The 22,876-nt window shown below is 26.2% G+C and overlaps 3 protein-coding genes and 1 pseudogene across 6 annotated transcripts; 1 reads left to right on the top strand and 3 right to left on the bottom strand.

Moving 5' to 3' along the window:
• Positions 1-469: 469 nt before the first annotated feature.
• On the top strand, positions 470-2,833 carry Mrpl43 (mitochondrial ribosomal protein L43). Of its 2 annotated transcripts, XM_083104819.1 has the most exons (5): positions 470-680; positions 772-878; positions 956-1,161; positions 1,277-1,433; positions 2,592-2,833. In XM_083104819.1, the coding sequence occupies exons 1-4, from the start codon at positions 544-546 to the stop codon at positions 1,421-1,423; spliced, it is 597 nt and encodes a 198-aa protein (XP_082960945.1). In that variant the 5' UTR covers positions 470-543; the 3' UTR covers positions 1,424-1,433; positions 2,592-2,833. The 2 variants fall into 2 exon arrangements, with proteins under 2 accessions (XP_082960945.1, XP_082960954.1); XM_083104828.1 differs by lacking the exon at positions 2,592-2,833 and having other exon boundaries at positions 479-680; positions 1,277-1,494.
• Positions 1,365-5,471, bottom strand: LOC145974773 (uncharacterized). 2 transcript variants are annotated; one of them, XM_083104788.1, is made up of 8 exons: positions 5,330-5,471; positions 4,004-4,374; positions 3,539-3,925; positions 3,315-3,392; positions 2,859-2,927; positions 2,580-2,742; positions 2,333-2,415; positions 1,365-2,233 (listed from the first exon to the last, which is right to left on the bottom strand). In XM_083104788.1, exons 2-7 carry the CDS (start codon positions 4,355-4,357, stop codon positions 2,378-2,380), a joined length of 1,089 nt encoding a protein of 362 aa, XP_082960914.1. In that variant the 5' UTR covers positions 4,358-4,374; positions 5,330-5,471; the 3' UTR covers positions 1,365-2,233; positions 2,333-2,377. The 2 variants fall into 2 exon arrangements, with proteins under 2 accessions (XP_082960914.1, XP_082960920.1); XM_083104794.1 differs by lacking the exon at positions 5,330-5,471 and adding an exon at positions 5,028-5,193.
• A 1,032-nt stretch (positions 5,472-6,503) lies between these two features.
• Positions 6,504-15,043, bottom strand: LOC145974809 (uncharacterized). The gene is made up of 12 exons (XM_083104841.1): positions 14,687-15,043; positions 13,039-13,409; positions 12,530-12,955; positions 12,269-12,334; positions 11,679-11,744; positions 11,416-11,572; positions 11,269-11,306; positions 10,908-11,111; positions 7,220-7,285; positions 6,931-7,096; positions 6,766-6,824; positions 6,504-6,631 (listed from the first exon to the last, which is right to left on the bottom strand). The coding sequence occupies exons 2-12, from the start codon at positions 13,390-13,392 to the stop codon at positions 6,530-6,532; spliced, it is 1,704 nt and encodes a 567-aa protein (XP_082960967.1). The 5' UTR covers positions 13,393-13,409; positions 14,687-15,043; the 3' UTR covers positions 6,504-6,529.
• Positions 15,044-16,801: 1,758 nt separating this feature from the next.
• On the bottom strand, positions 16,802-19,088 carry LOC145974763 (uncharacterized; annotated as a pseudogene). Its single transcript, XR_014439788.1, has 6 exons — positions 18,722-19,088; positions 18,181-18,645; positions 17,943-18,008; positions 17,384-17,458; positions 17,123-17,261; positions 16,802-16,943 (listed from the first exon to the last, which is right to left on the bottom strand). The product of XR_014439788.1 is annotated as an uncharacterized LOC145974763 (transcript).
• Between the last annotated feature and the right edge of the window lie 3,788 nt (positions 19,089-22,876).

The following is a 22,876-nucleotide window of genomic DNA, read 5'->3' as shown; positions in this document are numbered from 1 at the left end:
AAATTAATTCAATCGAGAAATTCATTTAACTAAAAATTCATGAACAGAATTCAGTATAATTTGAGACAAATTTTCTATTCCCCAAGTGCCAATGAATGAAGAAGTATCTCGTATTAATTGTCATTGTATTTCATTGTTGACATAAAAAAATCATTTTACGTATAAAACAAAAATATGACTTTATCAAAAATTATATCATTTTAATTCTTGATTATATCATTTTAATTCCTGATTCATATAAATGTCAGAAATTTATATTAATATAATTAATTATTTATTAATATAATTATTTATATTAATATTTATATTAATAATATAATAATAAATTAATATTTATATAATAATAATATATTAATATTTATGTTAATAATATTGTCATTACATATTATGTCATTATACAAAATATTATTTGTCACATATTTTTCTATTTTATGTTTTTAATTAATTTTTCAAAAATTCATATTCAACGCGCATGCGCGAAAATGGAAGTCTGTCAACAACACTGATCTACCGGGTGCACCGTTTTGCGTGATAAGTGACATCATGTCGAATAAACAATTATTTCTTCCATCTGGCTTTCCACGAACACCTCTCGGTCTGGGAATCGGACGTTACGTCTCTCAGCTGCAGAGGGTAACTTTAAAGTTCTGCAAAAGCCATGGCACAAGCAGAGGAATGAGGTAATTTTTGTGTCTAACCTGTGTCTTTATTTTTGTGATGACGATGAAGAATTATTAAAAAAAAATCAATATACAATTATTTTGTGAGCAGGGATTTTATAGAGCACGATCTAGTTCAATATGCGAAGGATAATCCAGGAGTCGTCGTGTACGCTAAACCAAGAAGACACAGGCATCCAGTTATAGTCGCTGAGTATTGTATGCATCTAAGAGATAAACGATTATTTTTAAATCAACGTGATATGACTGGTATAACTGTATATTCTTGTGCCCAGTAAATGGCGGTAGACACTGGATGGACGTTGCTAACTACAGTCGGGATGACATTATAAAGTGGATGGAGCTGGTACGTACGCAGATTCACAACAGCTCTGCGATGAGACTGCGTAAGCTGTGGCACACTAATTTTCCATCGATACAAGGCCCATGGACACCATTTACCTTTAAAGACCCAAAGCTAAACTTGGCGCAGTTCCCTAATGTAATTATGCTTTATTCAAGACAATAAGATTTTATAATTAAAAAGATTAATGATATTATATATACAGATATATATTGTACAATATACACATATATATTTATTTTTTTCTTTGTAGAAAGAACTTGGTGCAGCTGTTAAATTACATCCTACAGCAACGGAACAACTTGTAGAATTATTTAAAGCCCAACAGTTGAATGATAGTGAAAAGAAAGACGACTCTGAAGCTGTTCAAGAAGACAGTGAACATGTTCAAAGAGCATAATTTTTAATAGGTTTTCCATTTTTAATATTTATAATGTATATAGGATGAAATATATAAAATGGAAAGTAGAATTGCAATAGTATTTCGTGAATATATAATTTCAATACATACAACAGAAAAATTACTTTCGTAATTTTATTATCAAGTGTATTTTACACACACGTACAACATATATATATGAAATTTTCGAATTACAAAATATAATAAATTACAAAAATTTCATTAGATTTTCCTCTATTTTTTATTAATAAATTTTTTTTAAATAAAACTAAAAAATACAGGTCAAAACAATCAAAAATACAAATAACTAGTTTCCTTTTTTTTTTCTTTTTTTGAGAGATTGATTACATACAAATTATTGTTTCTCTCTTCAATTAATTTTTCTTCAGCTTCATCTATGGCAAGATGAATTTATAAAATGCTACTTTATCTCACTCACTCTCGTTTTTTTTTTTTTAATTTTCATCCGAAAGAATCGGCATTTACAGGAAAATTTTATTTTCTTGAAAAATATATAACTCCGCGTCCTATTTATAAGATGATGCCGGTTCCGTGTAGATATAAGTAATGGAAATATTTATTATTGACTATAACTTTGTAAAATATCACAAAACATTTAACAATTAAAATGAAAAGATTTAAAACAGTACACAATTTATCTTGATCAAATTTCTTTTTTTGATTATTCAAAAAATTGCGATTTGTATGCTCTGATTTGTATTGAGATTAGATCATTTCAGATCATTTGAAATATTTAACATTTTAGATTATTTCGGATATTATTCAACATTAGAGATAAATCTGTGTTTTCTGTAAAAGAAAAAAATATATGAATATTTTATATAATGCTTATATAAATTCACTTTAAAATTCAATTTAATTATAAAATATTAATTAACATATACGTACTAGTTCGATCTTTTATGTATGTTATTTGTGCTTGTATATTGAAAATTAATATGGTCTTCTTAACATAGAATCATATTTAAAATCTGTAATAAATAATCATTATACTTAATCATATATTTTTACTTAGAATCTCTACACACTTATTTCATTCAAAGAGAGAAATTATTCTATTATATTTCTATTATATAAATATAGGTAACATTTTTTTTTTAATTTTTATGAATTATTTATTATGAAATATACTCACATGTATTTTTAGGAGAATGTATCGATTGACTTGTGGCACTATTGGTATGTAAACTTGGACCTGGCTTACAATTACATACACCTCGCATTGCACAATTAAATGGATCGTTGCAGAAAGTTAACTTTGCAGTACAAGGTGCTGTTGGAATTCCTGGAAAACTAGTCTAAAAAATATTTTTTCTTAGTGAGAACATATATCTTCACATTTGCTTTTTATTATTAATAAAAATTAAAGAAATATATTATAAAAATTAATTTCATAAATTATTTAAGTAAATACCTTTTTATTCATTGGACCCATATCTTTAGTCGCAGAATTTGCCTTATGATAATTCTTTTTGTTATTAATCTACAATAAAAAATTATCTCTATAATATTCTAAAATGTTTAAATCTTTCTTATTTATAAAGTTTTATTTTCCCTATATATTTATATATTTTTATTTATACATTTATATATTACATTTTTATTTATACATTTTTGACATCCCAATACTGAAAAAAATATATCTGAAATATATCTTGAAATAAATATCTTTTCCAAAATTTTAGCTTTTAGTATAATATAATCTATGTACAATATATAAAAAGATACACATAGAGATTATTGTTGTTAGATTTATGATATAAATGTAGAATTATTATAGACATCATATGCGTGCAGAAGAAAATATAAATGTGATTTGCCAGATTTCAATTTTTTCACATTTTTCAAAATTTTTTTTCATGCTATTTACCTTTGGAACATTATGTTGTGTTGGATGCTGTGTTGGATGCATTTTTGCTTGATTCATTGGATTTAATAAATTATTTATCTACAACATTAAAAAATAAATAATATAAAGTTAACACTCATACAATTTTAATAATATATGTTATATAATAGATATTTTTAATATTTTATTCTTTGAGCACTCTAATTGCATTACAAAATCTTTTTGCTAATCATCATAATAATTACCTTATTATCATTTAGTTTAGGATTAGATTTGGGACCTTGGCAACATTGGGTAAAATGATTCACATCACCGCATTTTGTACACTTTGACCCCCAAGCGGGACACTTTCTTAATGGATGTTGAGAATTACATCTCCAACACTTTCTCTTTGTATCATTCAACAGTGGCTTTGGTGTGGAGCTTCTGGATTCTATGGTCTCTTTAGTGATTTGTTTCATTTTCTCCGTATTGATATTGTAATCATTATAAATCGCTACCAGTTTCTGCAAATCTAAATTTTTTGTCTCAAAAAATTTTTTCAAAAGTATTTTGTCTTGAGTAATAGAAATAATTTTATCTCGTATAACATTATCCATTGTGTCTTTGAAATTGCAAGTTTTGGCTTTTTCCTAAAAACATGAGATATTTCAATACCAGAAAACACAAAATATTCAAAACAAAAAAAAGTGTATTGCAATTCAACATACTTTTAAGATATTTATATATTGTTCGATGGTTTCATTGTGTTTTTTGTCTCTTGTAAAGAAATGGTATCGCTCGACTACCTCATTTTTTGGTGGATTAAAGAATTCTTCCAGTTTTGCAATCAATATATCCATGTTATCTTTATCCTGCGGTCTGTTAAAAGTCATAGTTTGTATTGCATCAATACCAATTTTTCCAATCCGATTTTTCAAGATATTTGCACGAATATCATTGGGCTTATTAATATATCCAGTTACTTTCATAAATATGATGAAATCTTCCTTCCAACTGTGCCAATTACTGGCCATGTCATTGGTTTTTGTTAGAGGATCCGGAGCACGTGCATGTGCTTTCATGATGAATGCTAAGCTTACTAAAAAAAGAATAACATCAATATTCTTTTAAATTATTTTTCTTAATTTTATTTTCGAATTTATATTAGACAATGCAAAATAAACATAAATAATCCCTATTGTATTATGCTATTGTATTTTTAGTATCTATAGTATGTAAATTATATATCCAAAAAATCTTAAGATTAAGTTTTAATAATTAAACGAAATAATACTATTTTTTATATTATTTTTTCAGTACAAAAGAATAAAGGACATATAATAAAATTAACGAAGAAAGTATAGCAAAGTTCTGGCTTTTAAATAAAGTATAGCTTTCAAATTACAAAAGTTATATGGTTGTTATGTTATTTCTTCCAACATGAGGTTAGTCATTTTTAATTAATTTTTAATAAGAAAGAATGAGATCTTGAAAACAATTAATATATCAGCTATAAATAGAGCTATTAGAGTATCTTATACATTTTATATGACTAATGTATATATAATTCTAATTTTTGTAAAGTAATATATTGTACATCAGTTTTATTATTAGTACATCATTTATATTATTTTAAGTAAAAAAATTTTCACTGTGTGTGTGTATTAATAAACATTCAAAAATTATTATTAGCCATCTTAACGTTAATATATTTTAATAATCTTATTAATATTATTACTAAAACTGCATTACAATAAATATAAAAGTAGCATATTTATGCTGAGTACGTAGCTATGCAAATTTATTTTTATTTATATAAGATGAAAAGATAACGATAATTTATATAAGTATTTATAGAAAGCGAAATTAAAACACTTATAAAAAAATTGATAAACTTTTAATATGCACGATATATAAAATAATTGTTGCATATTTTATCCACCATATTCGAATGACGTGTTCAACGCAATTATAGTTTATGTTATTAATACAATTTTTATGATGATTATGCTGGTCTTGTACAGTATATAAAGCTATGAAGATAATGCATTTACCTTGTTATTAAATGTGCGCTTTTTAAGGTAAAAATATTTTTCGCTTTTTCGACTTGAATCGTGCTTTGTTCGTGATTTTGTTGGTGACGTCGACTATAGTATGTACCCAATCGTGTATACTAATGTCTAATGAATGACACACACGCTGTATAGTATAACTGGTATAATCTATCTTCATCGAAAGCTCCTGACAGTTCTGTAAAGATAGCTATCTAAAATTATTTCTTCAAAATTTTAACATTTGCAATTAATTGTTGGTCTTTTGTTACTTATTGCTAGCTTGATTTAGATGTTAATTTAATTGTTTTTAATAAAATAAATATTAGTATGAGAATTAGATTACTTGATAGAATGTTTCAATTTTTCTTTCAATTATTTTGTATCAAATCGATAGGAAATGAATTATTTCTTCAAAAATGATTGTTGGAGATTATTTATTAATTATAATAATTATTATGATAAGTATAATTAATAAATCCACACACACATATTCTGTTTGTACAAAAAACTTATTGTTAAATTACTAATATTTCACAACACAGTTTATTTATCGAATTATTTAAAATCCAGCAGTTGACTAGTGATATAGATAAACTTTATAGCCATTCAGCAAGAATGAATATATGAGCATAAAAGAAATTCTCAAAGAGCACAATTTTCCTGAAACATTTCTTAATTCATAATGTATAGCATAAAATACGCAATATAAAAAGCAGAAAAATTTTATATACAGTAAATATGAATTTTTCCTATTATGAATTTCAAAAATCTTATTATTAAATTTTCTTTAATTTTATATGAATATTTTTTTTAACAAAACAATAAAATAGTGTCCTAAAGTAGTCTCGTAGTTATAAGCTTTTTTTGCTTCCACTACAAGATCCTAAATTATTTCCCCTCATTTCACTTTTTTCTTTAGCATTATCTATGATGAAACAAATTTATAAAATAAAACTACTCATTTGCTTTCGTTTTTTGTCTCACTTTCGTTCAAACAAACCGCGAGATTTACAGAATAGTTCTTGAAATATAAACAAATCCGTGTTCTGATTAGAAGATAATTGTTGGTTCTGTAACGATCTTATGAAATATCAAGGAAATATTGCAACACAAATTCTTACTATTGTTACAATTTTACAAAATGTATCCATAAAATATTGAATTAAAATTTAAATTAAGACAGTACACAAGGATCTTGATTTATTCAATTTTTTTCATCAATGAACTTAATAGCGTGATTTCTTTATGTTTTGCAAGTACAGCATCTATAATATGCTTCGGTGGATTAAGCGGTGTCATTTCCTGTAAAAAAGAGTACATGAATATTTTATGTGATGCTTATAGATTACCATTTAATTATAAAATATTAATTAATGCAAGCATATTGGTTGGATGTGTGTTAGGTATTTATATATGTTAAGTATATCGAAAATTACTATTGGTTTCTTTCTCTGATTCTCTCTCGGGCCTCTCCTCACATATGCATTATTACGTTCTGTAATAAATAAAGGTGTATTTAATTATTTGCTGTACACTTATTCGAAAAATACTTTTTTAATTTTTGTTATACGAATATAGGTAACAGATTATCAAATACACACGTGTATTGTTACCAAAATATGTCGATTGAATTACGACTTCATCGAAATATAAATCTGGTTTCGGTTTACGTCCTCTTATTGTTCGGAAAAAATTAAATTTTCTATTATTGCTGAAAGTTGAATTAGCAGTATCACAAGATACTGTCGGAATATCTGGAAAACTAATCTAGAAAATATTTTTTCTTAATGAGAACATATATTTTCATCATATTTGCTTTTTACTATCAACCAAAATTACAAAAATATATACTTTATGGAAATTAAATGCATAAGCTATTTGAATAAATACCTTTTCGTTCATTGAATCCATGGCTTTAGTCGCAGAATTTGCCTTATGGTTCTTTTTGTTGTTACTCTACAACAAAATTATTTTTATAATATTCAGTAGCTTTTAAATCTTTTTATTCATAAAATTTTATTTCTGAGGAACTATCTTATTTTCATTTGCCCTATTATATTTCTATTACCTCAATATTGAAATAATTTGTATATTTCTTTTGCAAAATTTTAGCTTTCAGTATAGTACAATTTATGTAAAATATAAAATACGCATGCATTTAAATATAAAAGATATTGTACATTTTGTTTATACATAATTAGCTATAATATAAAAATTATGTTACTCTGATGAAATGTAAATGTATTCTATTTTAATATATTTCTAATAACACGCACATAACAAGTAGGACACTTTCTTTGTGGATGAGAATCACATCTCCAACATTTTTTCATTCTATCAGTACTCGGCGGCTTTGGTGTGGATTCTGTGTATTTTTTAGTGACTTGTTTCATCTTCTCTGTATTGATATTGTAGTCATTATAAATTGCCACCAGTTTCTGCAAATTTAAATTTTTTGTTTCAAAAAATTTTTGAAGAATTATTTTGTCTTGAGTAATAGAAATAATTTTATCTCGTATAACATTATCCATTGTGTCTTTGAAATTGCAAGTTTTGGCTTTTTCCTAAAAACATTAGATATTTCAATACCAGAAAACACAAAATATTCAAAATAAAAAAAAGTGTAATGCAACTCAACATACTTTTAAAATATTTATATATTGTTCAATGGTTTCATTTTGTTTTTTGTCTCTTGTAAAAAATTTATATCGTTCGACTACCTCATTTTTTGGATTAAAGAATTCATCCAGTTTTGCAAACAATATATCCATGTCATCTTTATCCTGCGGTTTGTCAAACGTTATAGTTTGTATTGCATCAATACCAACTTTTCCAATCCGATTTTTCAAGATATTTGCACGAACATCTGTGGGCTTATTAATATATCCAGTGTCATTCATAAATATGATGAAATCTTTCTTCCAACTGTGCCAATTACTAGCCATGTCACCAGTTTTTTTTAAAGGATCTGGAGCATGTCCGTATACTCCCATGATGTATTGCACTAGAAAGTATAAGATCAATCTTCCATTATAATTATTCATATTTTTATTTTACAATTTATATTATTAATACACAATGCAAATAAACATAAATAATCTCTATTATATTATGCTATTGTATTTTTACTATCTATAGAATATAAGTTATTCTGAAAACTCTTAAGATTGAGCTTTGGTAATTAAAGGAAATTAATATTATCTCTTCAATATCATCTTTTTAATACAAGAGAATAAAAGATACACAATGAAATTAATGAAGAAATATAGCAAGCTTTAGCTTTCAGACAACAAAAGCTATAAAAATGTAGTTATACTATTATCTCTTCTAAGTTTTCTAAAATGAGGTTAGTCATGTTTTGATAAAAAAAAATGAGATATATATGTTGTATATATCTACTCTATTATATATATATGTATAATTCTAATTTTTGTAAAGTATCATTGTATGTTCATCATATTTATTATATATATGTATATATATATATATATATATATATATATATATATTTATTTATTTAATATTACTTTAAATAAATTAAATTTTTACTTGTGTGCGTGTTAATAAACATTCAAAAATTATTATTAGTTTATACTAACATTAATGTATCTTATCAATATTATTACTAAAACTGCATTACATAAATATAAATTATATTTTATTCACTATTCGTTTTCGAATGACGTATTTGATATAATACAACTCACAATTATAGTTTGTCTTATTAATATAATTTTTACGAGATGATCATGTTGATCAACAGGCAGTATATAAAGCTATATAATAATGCACTTACTTTCTTATTACACGCGCGCTTGCTTTGTTATTACACGTGCGCTCTTTAAAATGAAAATATCTTACGCTCTTTCACAGAATACTTGAATTGTGCTTCGAACGTCACAACTTTTTTATTTCTGCTTTCACCGTCGACTGTAGCAGAGATATACGTGTAATCATGTATAGAAATAACGCTGCATGATCTTCCTTCATCGATAAGCTCTTGACAAAAACTGTAGCCAATCTAGTCAAGATGGCCAACTAAAATTAATTTTTCAAAATTTTTTAACAATTTCATTATTAGTAATAATAATATATAATTGTTGATTGTTTGTTAGTTTATTATTATTGTTAGCTTGATTTTTATCGATTATTAATTTGTTTTTATTAATAGGATGTTTTAATTTTTCTTTCGATTATTATGTATCAAATTAATTGGAAAAATCGATTGTTGGTCCCAATATTTCATCAAGAATGATTGCTGATAGATTATTTATTAATTACAATAAAATAATTATTATAATACAAAATGTAGTGGATTATTAATAATTATTAATTATAATAATTTTATTATAATTAATAAATAATCCACACACACACTTTCCATTTGTAGAAAAAGCTTATTATTAAATTATATTCCACAACAATGGAACAACTTATAGAATTATTTAAAGGCCAGCTGATAATGGGATGAATTCTACAGCTATTTTACTTAACAAGACATGTTCAAAAATGATTTCTAATAGTATTCCTGATGCATTGTCTATTTATAATGTATATATAGCATAAAATATACAGCACAGAAATATACAATATAGAAGTCATAAATAGATGTTTTTTATAAACATATGACCAGTATAATAGAATAGCAGGAAAATTAAAATTTAATAATTATATTTATTATCAAATGTATATCATACAAAATATATATATATATATATATATATATATATATATATATAATAAATATTATATATTTATATATATTATATTTATTTATAAAATACATATTTTGTAATTTACAATATGAAAAATTCACATGTTTACTACATGCATGTGTGTATGTGTGTGTGTGTGTGTACACACATACCTATAATAAACATGTAAATTCTTCAGATTATAAATTGCAAAATATATATTATCATTAATATATATTTTTTTAAATAAAACAACAATGTCTCCTGATTATAAGCTTCTTTTCTTTTGCTTCTATTGCAAAATTGCAAATTATCATCTTCCCGCCCCGTCCATTATTTTTTTTTAGTATTATCTATGACGAAATGATCGAATATATAAACTGAAATTTTACCTTACTCGCTCTTGTATTCATTCCATAAACTTATAGAAATAGACTGCGTATCTGCGCATCCCTGTACAAAAGACTGTCTTAAACATTAGAAAGAGAGAGCGATAGCGGTCGGATTTCTTTTTCTCTCGCACCATTGAAGGAAAGGGGATATCACGGCTGGAGGAAAATAACGAGAAAAGCGTATTTTGTCGCTTTTCCTTCAATGGTGCGAGAGAGAAAGAGATCTGACCGCTATCGCTCTCTCTTTCTAATGTTTAAGACAGTCTTTTGTACAGGAATGCGCAGTCTATTTCTATAAATCTATGATTCATTCAAACAAACCGGCGATAAAATATAGAACAATTCTGGAAATATAAACAAGTCCGTATTCTGATTAGAAAATAACCGTCGATTCTGCATAATGATTTTATAATCAAGAGAAATTCTTATTAATGCTATAACTTTGCAATATATTCATAAAAGATTAAAGTAAAATTAAAATTAAGACAATACACAAGGATCTTTATCTAATTTCTTTCGATCCCCTGTAAATCCCTGTAAATCCCTTGTAAAATCCGATTCGATTTCTTTTACTGCATCTATTTCCTTTTGATCCAAATGTTTAAATTCCGATTTCATCCCTTCCTTTATTTTAGTAGTTAATTCTCTTCGTATATCATCTGCTGTTGGAATAATATCCAATAGATGTGTTGTTCCCTGTAAAAGAAAAAAATACGAATATTCGATATGAATATTTTATGTGATGCTTATAGATTAACATTTAATTATAGAACATTAATTAATGCATGCATACTGGTTAGTTGTTTTATGAACGTGTTAGATATTTATATATGTTAGGTACATCAAAAATTACCGTTGGTTTGGCTCTTCTCACATATGCATTATTATATTCTGTAATAAATAAAGATATACTTAATTTATTTGTTGCATACTTATGTTACTAAAAAAAATATATTCTTTTATATTTTTACCATATGAATATAGATTATGAAATACATACGTGTATAATTAGGATATGCTGGTCGATTTGTGGTATTATCGGAAGGTAAACTTGGACCCGGTTTACATTCATCTAGCATTACGAAATCAAATTTATCATTGTTAAAAGTTGAATTTGCAGCATCACAAGGTACTGTCGGAATATTCGGAAAACTAGTCTAAAAAATATTTTTTTAAATGAAAATATCCTTTATTACAATTGTGTTTTCAATAAAAACTAGAAATGTATTTTATGAAAATCTAATTCATGAATTGAGTAAATACCATGTTATTCATCGGATCCATATTTTTAGTTTCTGAATTTGCCAGATAGTTCTTTTTCTTGTTATTCTACAACAAAATTATATATATAATATTATTTCTCTAAATCTTTTTTATATTATTTTATTTCTCAAAAAGTATTTTATTTTTGTCTATTATTTTATTATTTACACAAACATTTTCAATACCTCAGTGAAATAATCTGTTTCTCTTTTTACAATTTTTGCCTTTACAGTATAATTTAATATATAAAAAGATACACATATGAATGTGTATTTACGCACATGTGTCTCATCAGGAATTTATTATATAAAAATAGAAATTACATTTCATAAGAGTAATATAATTTTTATTATATGTATAACTAATTATACAATAGAACATAAAAAAATCAAATTTAAATTGCACACCATACCATATTATGTGTTAGATTTATGTTATACTATAAATAAACAATTATTATAGATATATTATAGATATACTGTATGTATATTTATATAAGAGAAAATACAAATGGTCTTGCCTTATATATTAATCTATTGCTATTAATCTTTTCTTTATATTTTTCCAACATTTTTTTTCACTTTATTTACCTTCGGAATATTAGCTTGTGCTAGATTCACATTTGCTTGGTCCAGTGGATTTAATAAATTGTTTATCTACAACAGTAAAGAATAAATAAAGAAAATTAAAAAAAAAAATAAAGTCTCATATTATTCACATAAGATTAAAATTTTAATAATATATGTTATATGATAAATATTTTTAGTATTTTTAAACAAATATATTATTTTATTATTTGAGCACTATAGTTGCATTACAGAATCTTTTAGCTAATCATCATAATAAATTACCTTATTATCATTTAGCTTATTAGGATTAGGTCTGGGACCTTTGCAACATTGGGTAAAGTGATTCACATCACCACATCTTGTACATTTTGATCCCCAAGCGGGACACTTTCCAAGTGGATGTTGACAATTACATCTCCAACATTTTTTCCTTGTATCATTCATCAGCGGCTTCGGTGTGGAGTTTATGTTTTCTGTACTTTCTTTAGTGATTTGTTTCTTCTCCATATTGATATTTTCTTTAGTGAGTTGTTTCATCTTCTCTATATTGATATTGTAATCATTATAAATTGCTACCAGTTTCTGTAAATCTAAATTTTTTGTTTCAAAAAATTTTTTACGAAGTATTTTGTCTTGAGTAATAAGGATGATCTTATCTCGTATAATACTATCCGTCAGTTCATTGAAATTACAAGTTTTGGCTTTTTCCTAAAAAAAAAAAAAACCAGATATTTCGATACCAGAAAACATAAAATATTCATGATAAAAAAATGTATTTCAATTCAACATACTTTTAAGATATTTATATATTGTTCGATGGTTTCATTGTGTTTTTTGTCTCTTGTAAAGAATTGGAATCGTTCAACCACCTCATTTTTTGGTGGGTTAAAGAATTCTTCCAGTTTTTCAATCAATATATCCATGTCATCTTTATCCTCTGGTTTGTCAAAAGTCATAGTTTGTATTGCATCAATACCAATTTTTCCAATCCGATTTTTCAAGAGATTTGCACGAATATCATTTGGTTTATTGATATATCCAGTTACTTTCATAAATATAATGAAATCTTCCTTCCAAGTGTGCCAATTACTGGCCATGTCATTAGTTTTTACTAAAGGTTCAGGAGCACGTGCGTGTGCTTCCATGGTGAATGCCAAGCTTACTAAAAAAGAGAAAGGATCAATATTTAAAATTATATTTCTTAAGTTTATTAATATTCTTATTTTTTTCCAATTTATATTAATAAACAATGCAAATAAATACAAATGATCTTTTGTAGTATATATATATATATATATATATATATATGTGTGTGTGTGTGTGTGTGTGTGTGTGTGTGTGTGTGTGTGTATAAAATATAAATTATACTCTGAAAATTTATAAGATTGAGTTTTAATAATTAATAAATAGTATTATTTTTTATGTACTTCTTTTTAACACAAAAGAATAAAGAATACACAACGAAATTAATAAGAGAAATATAGTAAATCTGAAAGTATGAATTTATTTATTTCAAATAATAAAAGTTACAAACATGTATGACTGTAAATATTATCTCTTCTCAGATAATATTATCATTTTTTGATAGAAAAAGAATAAGACCTTGAAAACAATCAATGTCTTAGCTAAATATTAGTAGAGTAGATTATACATTTTATATAATGTACTCTTAATGTATATATAATTCTAATTTTTTGAAAAGTATTATTGTATATATATATGTTTTTTTAGTTTTTTATTAGTAATTATTTTCAATAAAACCTTAATTGTTAATAAACATTCAAAAATTATTGATGTTAGCTATTCTCGGCATTAATTTAATAATCTTATCAATATTATTATTAAAAACTGTATGTAAATAAATTAAAAATATTGCAGCTTGTCTACAACAAACATAAAAGTAGTATATATGTATATGCTTGTTACAAAAATAGCTGAGCAAATTGCTCAGCTATTTTGGTAACAAGCATATACATATATACTACTTTTATGTTTGTTGTAGACAAGCTGCAATATTTTTAATTTATTTACATACAGTTTTTAATAATAATATTGATAAGATTATTAAAATATATTAATGCCGAGAATAGCTAACATCAATAATTTTTGAATGTTTATTAACAATTAAGGTTTTTAATTGTTTAATATTGTGCATAATGAAAAGTTTATCAATTTCTTTTATAAGCTTTTTTTTCTTTTTATGTATATATGTATATATATATATATATATATATATATATATATATATACATAAAACTTTTCATAAACTTTTCATTATGCACAATATTAAATAATTCTTGCAAATATCATCCGCCATATTCGCTTTCGAATGACGTGTTCGGTACAATGCAATTATAGTTTGCACATTTTTAATATAATTTTTATGATGATTATGCTGATCTTCTACAGTATATAAAGCTACGTAGATAATGCATTTACCTTGTTATTAAACGTGTGCTCTTCAGAATAAAAATATTTTACGCTCTCCGACTTGAATCGTGCTACGTGCTTTGTTTGCAACTTGTGTGTGACGACGAACTTATCTCCGGCCTCCGGCTCCTTTGTCGATCACAGTTCGAACGTAACTGTATGTATGATAGTAGTGGTGGTAGATAATCACGGTGATCTACTGGGAATACACCTTACGTATGCGTACACAACGGGTATTCCCCAAAGCATCATATATATACATGGTGTCCCAGACCACCTGTACACCCCTTTTAAAATGAAAATAAATGGCTTTTGTTAAAAATCGCGAACAATTTTTAAGTAAATCGGGTACGCTCTATCAAATGGTGATATTTTCAACTTTTGACCGGAAATACGCCATCCGGATCGGAAGTTGAATTTTTTTAGGGGAACATGGTACTTTTTATTACAGATTCGAATTGTATGTGAAAAAATAAGAAATTTTTGTATCAAACGTTTTTTCTGAAAGTGCCTCTGTCAATCTTAAAATTGACCTTGAAAGTAACTGTGATGAACTTTCAATAATTAATATTTCTATTATTATTACAAAAATCGTTACATGGAATAGGACTTCTTTATTTAATTTACTGCGCTTTACCTCCTCACAAGTACGTGAGGTAATGCTCTATCTATATATATATATATATATATACACAGGGTGTCCCTGAGACCTATATATATATATATATATATATATATATATAATATATGCATTTTCTCGATAAGATGTGCGTTCTGATGCAGGATTCTTGCACATATAAGGCTGCGTTCGGAAACATCACCCGCGTGTACCCGGGTATCATTTTATCCTTGTTTATCATTCGGTGAACAACAAGGATAAAATGATACCCGGGGGCACTCGGGTGGTGTTTCCGAACGCAGCCTAGGATGCGTCACTTGCCGAAAAGGGATAGCCAATCGATGTACAGCTAGTCCGTAAGAGCGAAAAGTTGATTGGTTAGCGCCTCGCTTTTTGACACGCCTAATACCTGTATCACACTAGCAGCTGGCGGCTGCGATTGCAATTCTGTCTGAACCAATCAGAAAGCAATGGTTAGCGATTGCGATTGAAAACTGTCATTTAGCTTTCCATCTATTTTTTTTTAATTGAAATTTATTATTAAATTAAGCCAGCATATGGCCATAACGAGTTAATGCGTTTTGTATGCAAGAGTTCAGTCCTGTTAAAGTATAAAATTAGATTACCTGTAATAAGGTGTTTGAATTTTTTTTTCAATTATTATATATCAAATTGATAGAAAATCGATTGTTAGTCCCAATTATTTCGTTAAGAATGATTGTTGATGGATTATTTATTAAGTACAATAAAATAATAATTATTAATTATTACTATAATTATTATTAATTATTATTAATATAAAATGTTGTGAATTATTAATAATTATTACAATTATTAATAATTAATTATAATTAATAAATAATCCGCGCGCACACACACACACACTTTTCTTTTGTACATTTTTATTGTGTGTGTGTGTGTGTGTGTGTGTGTGTGTGTGTGTGTGTGTGCGCGCGCGCGCGTGCGTGTGCGTGTGTGTGTGTGTGTGTGTGTGTGTGTGTGTGTGTGTGTGTATACATATAATAATAATATAGTAAACATGTGAATTCTTCATATTATAAATTACAAAATATATATTATCATCAATATATATTTTTTTAAATAAGACAACTATGTCTCTTGATTATAAACTTTTTTCTTTTGCTTCCATTGCAAAATTGCAAATTATCATTTCCCCTCCTCGTCCAATATTTTTTTTAGTATTTTCTACGACGAAATGATCGAATATAAATATAAATTGAAATTTTATCTTACTCGCTCTCGAATTCATTCAAACAAATCAGCAACAAGATTTAGAATAGTTCTTGAAATATAAACAAGTCCGCGTTCTAATTAGAAAATAACTGTCAGTTCTGTATAATAATTCTATAATCAAGAGATATTATAATAGAAATTATTATTATTGCTATATAACTCTGCAAAATATATTCATAAAAGATTAAAGAAAAATGAAAATTAAGATATTATTACACAAGGATCTTTATCTAATTTCTCTTGATCTCATGTAAGTTCCAATTCGATTTCTTTTATTATTGCAGTTACATCTGTTTTCTTGTGATCCAATTTAAGTTCCGATTCAACTTCTTTCATTATTGCAATTATGTCTCTTCACATATCTGCTGTTGAAATAATTACATCTGTTGGCCTCTGTAAAAGAAAAAAATACGAATATTCGATATGCATATTTTATGATGCTTATAGATTAACATTTAATTATAAAACATTAATTAGTGCATGCATGCTAGTTAGATGTTTTATATTATTGTATAAAAAAATACTCTTTTATATTTTTGTCACATGAATATAAATAACTACGAAATACATACGTGTATTTAAATGTTTTTTATTATCGGAAGGTAAACTTGGACCCGCTTTACATCCACCGAGCATTACAAGATCAATTATATTGCTAAAAGTTAAATTTGCAGCATCACCAGGTATTGTCGGAATATCCGGAAAACTAGTCTAAAAAATATTTTTTCTTTATGAAAACACCCTTTATTACAATTGCGTTTCCAATAAAAACATAGAAATGTATTTTATGAAAATCTAATTCATAAAAATTTATAAAATATTTAAGTAAATACCATGTTATTTATGGGATCCATATTTTGAGTGTCAGAATTTGCCAGATTGTTCTTCGTCTTCCTGTTTCTTTTCTTCTACAACAAAATTATGTATATAATATTCAATTATTTCTCCCTAAATCTTTATCTGTAAAATTTAATTTCCCAAAAAAAATATGTTATTATGTCTATTATGTTATTTACACAAACATTTTCAATATTTCAGTGAATAATCTGTTTCTCTTTTCAAAATTTTTGCCTTTGCAGTACAATTTAATATATAAAAAATACACATATCAATGTGTATATATGTGCATGTGTTATCAGGAATATATTATTATTATATAAAAATAGAAATTACATTTCAGAAGAGTAATATAATTTTTGTAATATAACTAATTGTACAAACAGAATATAAAAAAATCAAATTCAAATTGCATACCATACCATATTATGATATAAATGTAGAATTATTATAGATATATATTGCATATGTATATAGGAAAAAATACTAGTGGTATTTCCATTTACTATTAATCTTTTCTTTATATTTTTCCAACATTTTTTTCACTTTATTTACCTTTGGAACATTAGCTTGTGCTAGATTCACATTTGCTTGATCCGTTGGATTTAATAAATTATTTATCTACAACATTAAAAAATATATAATAAAAAGTCTCACATTATTCATATAAGATTAAAATTTTAATAATATATGTTACATAGTAGGTATTTTTAATATTTTTAAACAAATATTTTATTATTTGAACACCCTAATTGCATTAGAGAATCTTTTAGCTAATTATCGTTATAATTACCTTATCCTCATTTAGCTTAGGATCAGATTTGGGACGTTTGCAACATTGGGTAAAATGATTCATATCACCACATTTTGTACACTTTGATCCTAAAGCGGGACACTTTTCTTGTGGATGTTCACAATTACATTTCCAACATTTTTTCTTTGTATCATTATTCGGCGATTTCGGTGTGGAGCTTGTGGATTCTGTACTTTCTTTAGTGACTTGTTTTATCTTCTCTGTATTAATATTTTCTTTAGTGAGTTGTTTTATTTTCTCCGTATTGATATTTTCTTTAGTGAATTGTTTCATTTTTTCCATATTGATATTGTAATCATTATAAATCACTACCAGTTTCTGCAAATCTAAATTTTTTGTTTCAAAAAATTGTTTACGAAGTATTTTATCTTGAGTAATAAGAATGATTTTATCTCGTATAATACTATCCGTCAGTTCATTGAAATTACAAGTTTTGGCTTTTTCCTGAAAACGATAGATATTTCAATACCAGAAAACACAAAATATTTACAACAAAAAAGTGTATTGCAATTTAACATACTTTTAAGATATTTATATATTGCTCAATGGTTTCATTTTGTTTTTTGTCTCTTGTAAAGAATTGAAATCGCTCGACCACCTCATTTTTTGGTGGATTAAAGAATTCCTCCAGTTTCTCAATCAATATATCCATGTCATCTTTATCCTCTGGTTTGTCAAAAGTCATAGTTTGTATTGCATCAATACCAATTTTTCCAATCCGATTTTTCAAGAGGTTTGCACGAATATCATTTGGTTTATTGATATATCCAGTTACTTTCATAAATACGATGAAATCTTCCCTCCAACTGCCAATTACTGGCCATGTCGTTAGTTTTTACTAAAGGATCTGGGGCACGTGCGTGTGCTTCCATAATGAATGCTAAAGCTTACTAAAAAAGCGAAAAGATCAATATTTAAAATTATATTTCTTAATTTTACTTTCCAATATTAATAAATGCAAATAAATATAAATAATCTCTTGTAGTATATTATAATAATTTTATATGGTTTGGGTAAAGTTTTAGGACTAATTTTATAAAACGTGAAAACCAAATAGTCACATCTATCTTTCGCCTTTTGAAATCTCTTGTATTAATCTCTAACTACGTTTCTATTAAATTTTATCAATATTAGGGTTCAGTACAATTCATATTCGAACCCGTTTTGTGTGACGAGTTTGTTTTGTCTTGTTATGGAAATGTTTATCAAGTAACGCGATCAAATTCTGTGTAAAATTAAATAATTACTATCAAAACAATAAAACGATAAAAAAAATGCAGAATGTGTTGGAAAAAATTTACCACGAGCGAAGATATTCCGATTCTAAAAGTCAAGAATTAAAACAATGCTCATTGATTTTTTTTTATGCAAAGGGCAGACCGTCATGGAAAAGTTGCTTGCAAAAATCAGCCGTGTGCGATCTGAGATGAAAAGGAATCGTGATTGGTTTCTGGTTCTGCATGATAACACTCCGATGCATATCTTTGCAATCACTTTTTAGCAAAAATCTAAAAATCTGTTCCCCCAAACTTAAACTAAAGTCAAAAGGAAGCCGATTTCACGAAACAAATTTTGTAAAGCAGATTCAAAACAATGTTACAAGACAATTAAACAGCGTCTCAGTTCCGAATTTTTAGAACGTCTTACATAAGCTGGAAAAACGCGCCAAGTTCTGTGTGGAATTAGAAGGAATATATATTGAAATATAAATAATATTGAAGATATAACTTTTTTCATTTTTGGTAGAAATAGTCCTAAAACTTTATAGCCAGATTGTATATGTTGGGCGAAAAGATAAAAAACGCTCACGTGTTTTGGTTGATTACCAAAAAGAATTTCAACACCAATTTCGCTTTGTAGCCTTTTTGAATATGCGAAAACGCGTTGTAAGCGTTTTTGAAAGTGCTACGTCACCAATTTTGCATTGTGGTTAAATCTGAGGAATCAAACCACATAATGGTCGACTTTTTCGCTAAATGAGCGTTTTCAATCTTTGAGCCTAACATATATATATAGAATATAAATTACATACTCTGAAAATTCCCAAGATTGAGTTTTAGTAATTAAGAAAGAGTATTATTTTTTATGTACATCTTTGTAATACAAAAGAATAAAGAATATACAATGAAATTAATAAGAAAAGTATAGTAAATTTGAAAGTATAAATTTCAAATAATAAAAGTTATAAACATGTAGCTGTAAATATTATCTCTTTTCGGATAACATTTTATTACTTATTTATCTTATACTTATCATTTTTTGATAGAAAAAGAATAAAACCTTGAAAATAATCAATGTCTTAGCTAAATATTAAATAGAGTAGATTATATATTTTGTATAATGTAATCTCTTATAATGTATATATAATTCTAATTTTGAAAAGTATCATTGTACATACATGTTTTTTCAGTTTTTTACTAGTAATTATTTTCAATAAAACCTTAACTGTTAATAGACATTCAAAAATTATTGATGTTAGTTATTCTTAATATATTTGAATAATCTTATCAATACTATTATTAAAAATTGTATGTAAATAAATTAAAAATATTGCTTGTCTACAAAACATGATAAAAGTAGTATATATATATATACTTGTTACAAAGATAACGGGGCAATATTTTCCTTATTTATATATAAAAAATAATAAGTCATATATATATATATATATATATATATATATATATATATATATATATATACACATAAAAGAAAATAAAGACAGATTTCAAAGAAATTGATAAACTTTTAGTATGCGCAATAAAAAATAATTGTTACAAATTTCATCCGCGTAAAATATTTTTATTTTGAAGAGCGCACATTAAGTAAAAGGTATACATTATCTCTATGTAGCTTTATATATACTGTAGAAGATCAGCATAAAAATTATGTTAAAAATGCCATATTCGCTTTCGAATGTTCGGTATAATGCAATTATAGCTTGCATTATACCGAACATTCGAAAGCGAATATGGCATTTTTAACATAATTTTTATGCTGATCTTCTACAGTATATATAAAGCTACATAGAGATAATGTATACCTTTTACTTAATGTGCGCTCTTCAAAATAAAAATATTTTACGCTCTTCGTCTTGAATCGTGCTTCGTACGTAACTTGTGTGTGACGACAAACTTATTTCTCCTTCTTTCGTTGATCTCAATACGAACGGAACTGTATGTATGATATCATCAGTAGCGATCATCGACATATAGTATTGGACGGAACATGGAATCGAAATCGTGTTGACAGACGTAGAAAGAGGTAAGGGGATAGTAACGGTTCATGGCCGGAGGTACTTTTAGATTTTATATATCTTATCTGTGTTTAACCCACTCGTTTTGCATAATAAATAAGCAGAAATCATATTACTAATTATTTGTATATAATATCACTCTATAAAATATTTTTATATGCTGTTTTTACATATATAGTAATAAATTTAAGGTCTCAACTTATAAGAATACGGTACTGTTCCCTTTCTCCTTCGACAAAATTCAACCAATCAAAAGAGACTAGAATGAGAGATCCGTGCCCCCACATCTACTTCTCTCTTTCTAAATCTCTCAATAACACGAAAGATCAAAGAAATCTTACAATCCTACGTTGATGCGCTATGTATGCAAGAATTCTTTAATATTATATAAGTGTGAATTGCCATTGCTAATTCAGTTTGATTATCAGAAAAAAGAGTTGCATTGGAGAACTACAGCAATAATTAAAAATTAGGAGTAGTTTGTGATGCATTTTAGAAGTTTAGAGGCCCATTTAAAAATCAATAAAGTCTAATATACACGGTAAAAAACATTTTGTATTTCTGTTAAAATTTTCTCGTTTAAAAATTTTTATGTTAAATTTTTAACATACTCTTATGTTAATGTAACATATTATCGTTGCGTTATTTTAACATTTCTGCGTTGAGTTAATATTCATCGTTTCTAAAGCCGGGTCTACATTGGTCGTATCGTAAGGTTGTAAGGTCGCAGTCGTAAAAAATTGACCAATCCCAGTTGAAGTTCAGGAGAATAATCAACTGTGATTGGTCAATTTCTTACGACTACGGCCTTACAACCTTACGATACGACCAATGTAGACCTGGCTGAAGAGTTAAAACAACACAATTAATATGTAAATGCACGAATTTTTGATGAAATATGTTATATGTTAAAATGAACAGATAAGTTGTGTTATTTTTCTCTCTATAACAGTTTCCATATGTTAAATCGACATATCTCTTCTGTTATTTATCATAAAAATGTAAGAATAACATTTTCTTTTAATTAAATTTAACATTATAAATATGTTAATTTAACATAAACTTTATTTCCAGATAACGTTTAAGTGTTACACTTTTGTGTTAATTTTTAAACATATTACTTGTGTTATTTATTTACATACTTGCCTTTTGTTAAATTAACATTAAAATTAGAGTGGATAAATTGGGACATGTGAAATATGTTAAATTTAACACAAAATTTTCTACTGTGTAGTGTAGTAATTAAGCCGTAAGAAATTGACCAATTACAGTCGATTATTTTCCACATATTTGTCTGTGATTGGTTAATTTTTTACGATTTAAAGCCTTGCAACATCAATTATAGTCTTATCCTAAATTACATATGTATGTATATGTATAAGGTGTGTGTATACATATATTATATATAATGTATGTGTA

This window comes from Camponotus vicinus, unplaced genomic scaffold (genome assembly GCF_025532165.1).
Source record: "Camponotus vicinus isolate PSW18456_S1 unplaced genomic scaffold, iyCamVici1.0 SCAF_1, whole genome shotgun sequence".
Taxonomy (NCBI): Eukaryota; Metazoa; Arthropoda; class Insecta; order Hymenoptera; family Formicidae; genus Camponotus; species Camponotus vicinus.
The sequence above is the reverse complement of the archived record's forward strand: the minus strand, read 5'-3'. Positions and strand labels throughout refer to the sequence as shown.

Bases quoted from the DNA above. Each gene is read 5' to 3' on its own strand.
- Mrpl43 (XM_083104819.1), top strand. From the start codon at position 544: ATGTCGAATAAACAATTATTTCTTCCATCTGGCTTTCCACGAACACCT. The intron at 681-771 runs GTAATTTTTGTG...TTTTGTGAGCAG, and splicing joins GGCACAAGCAGAGGAATGAG to GGATTTTATAGAGCACGATC. The intron at 879-955 runs GTATGCATCTAA...TCTTGTGCCCAG, and splicing joins AGTTATAGTCGCTGAGTATT to TAAATGGCGGTAGACACTGG.
- LOC145974773 (XM_083104788.1), bottom strand. From the start codon at position 4,357: ATGAAAGCACATGCACGTGCTCCGGATCCTCTAACAAAAACCAATGAC. The intron at 3,926-4,003 runs GTATGTTGAATT...TCATGTTTTTAG, and splicing joins AATATATAAATATCTTAAAA to GAAAAAGCCAAAACTTGCAA. The intron at 2,743-2,858 runs GTATTTACTTAA...AATATTTTTTAG, and splicing joins TGGGTCCAATGAATAAAAAG to ACTAGTTTTCCAGGAATTCC.
- LOC145974809 (XM_083104841.1), bottom strand. From the start codon at position 13,392: ATGGAAGCACACGCACGTGCTCCTGAACCTTTAGTAAAAACTAATGAC. The intron at 11,307-11,415 runs GTATGTATTTCA...TATTTATTACAG, and splicing joins AGCATATCCTAATTATACAC to AATATAATAATGCATATGTG. The intron at 6,825-6,930 runs GTGTGTATTTGA...TATTTATTACAG, and splicing joins ATATTTTGGTAACAATACAC to AACGTAATAATGCATATGTG.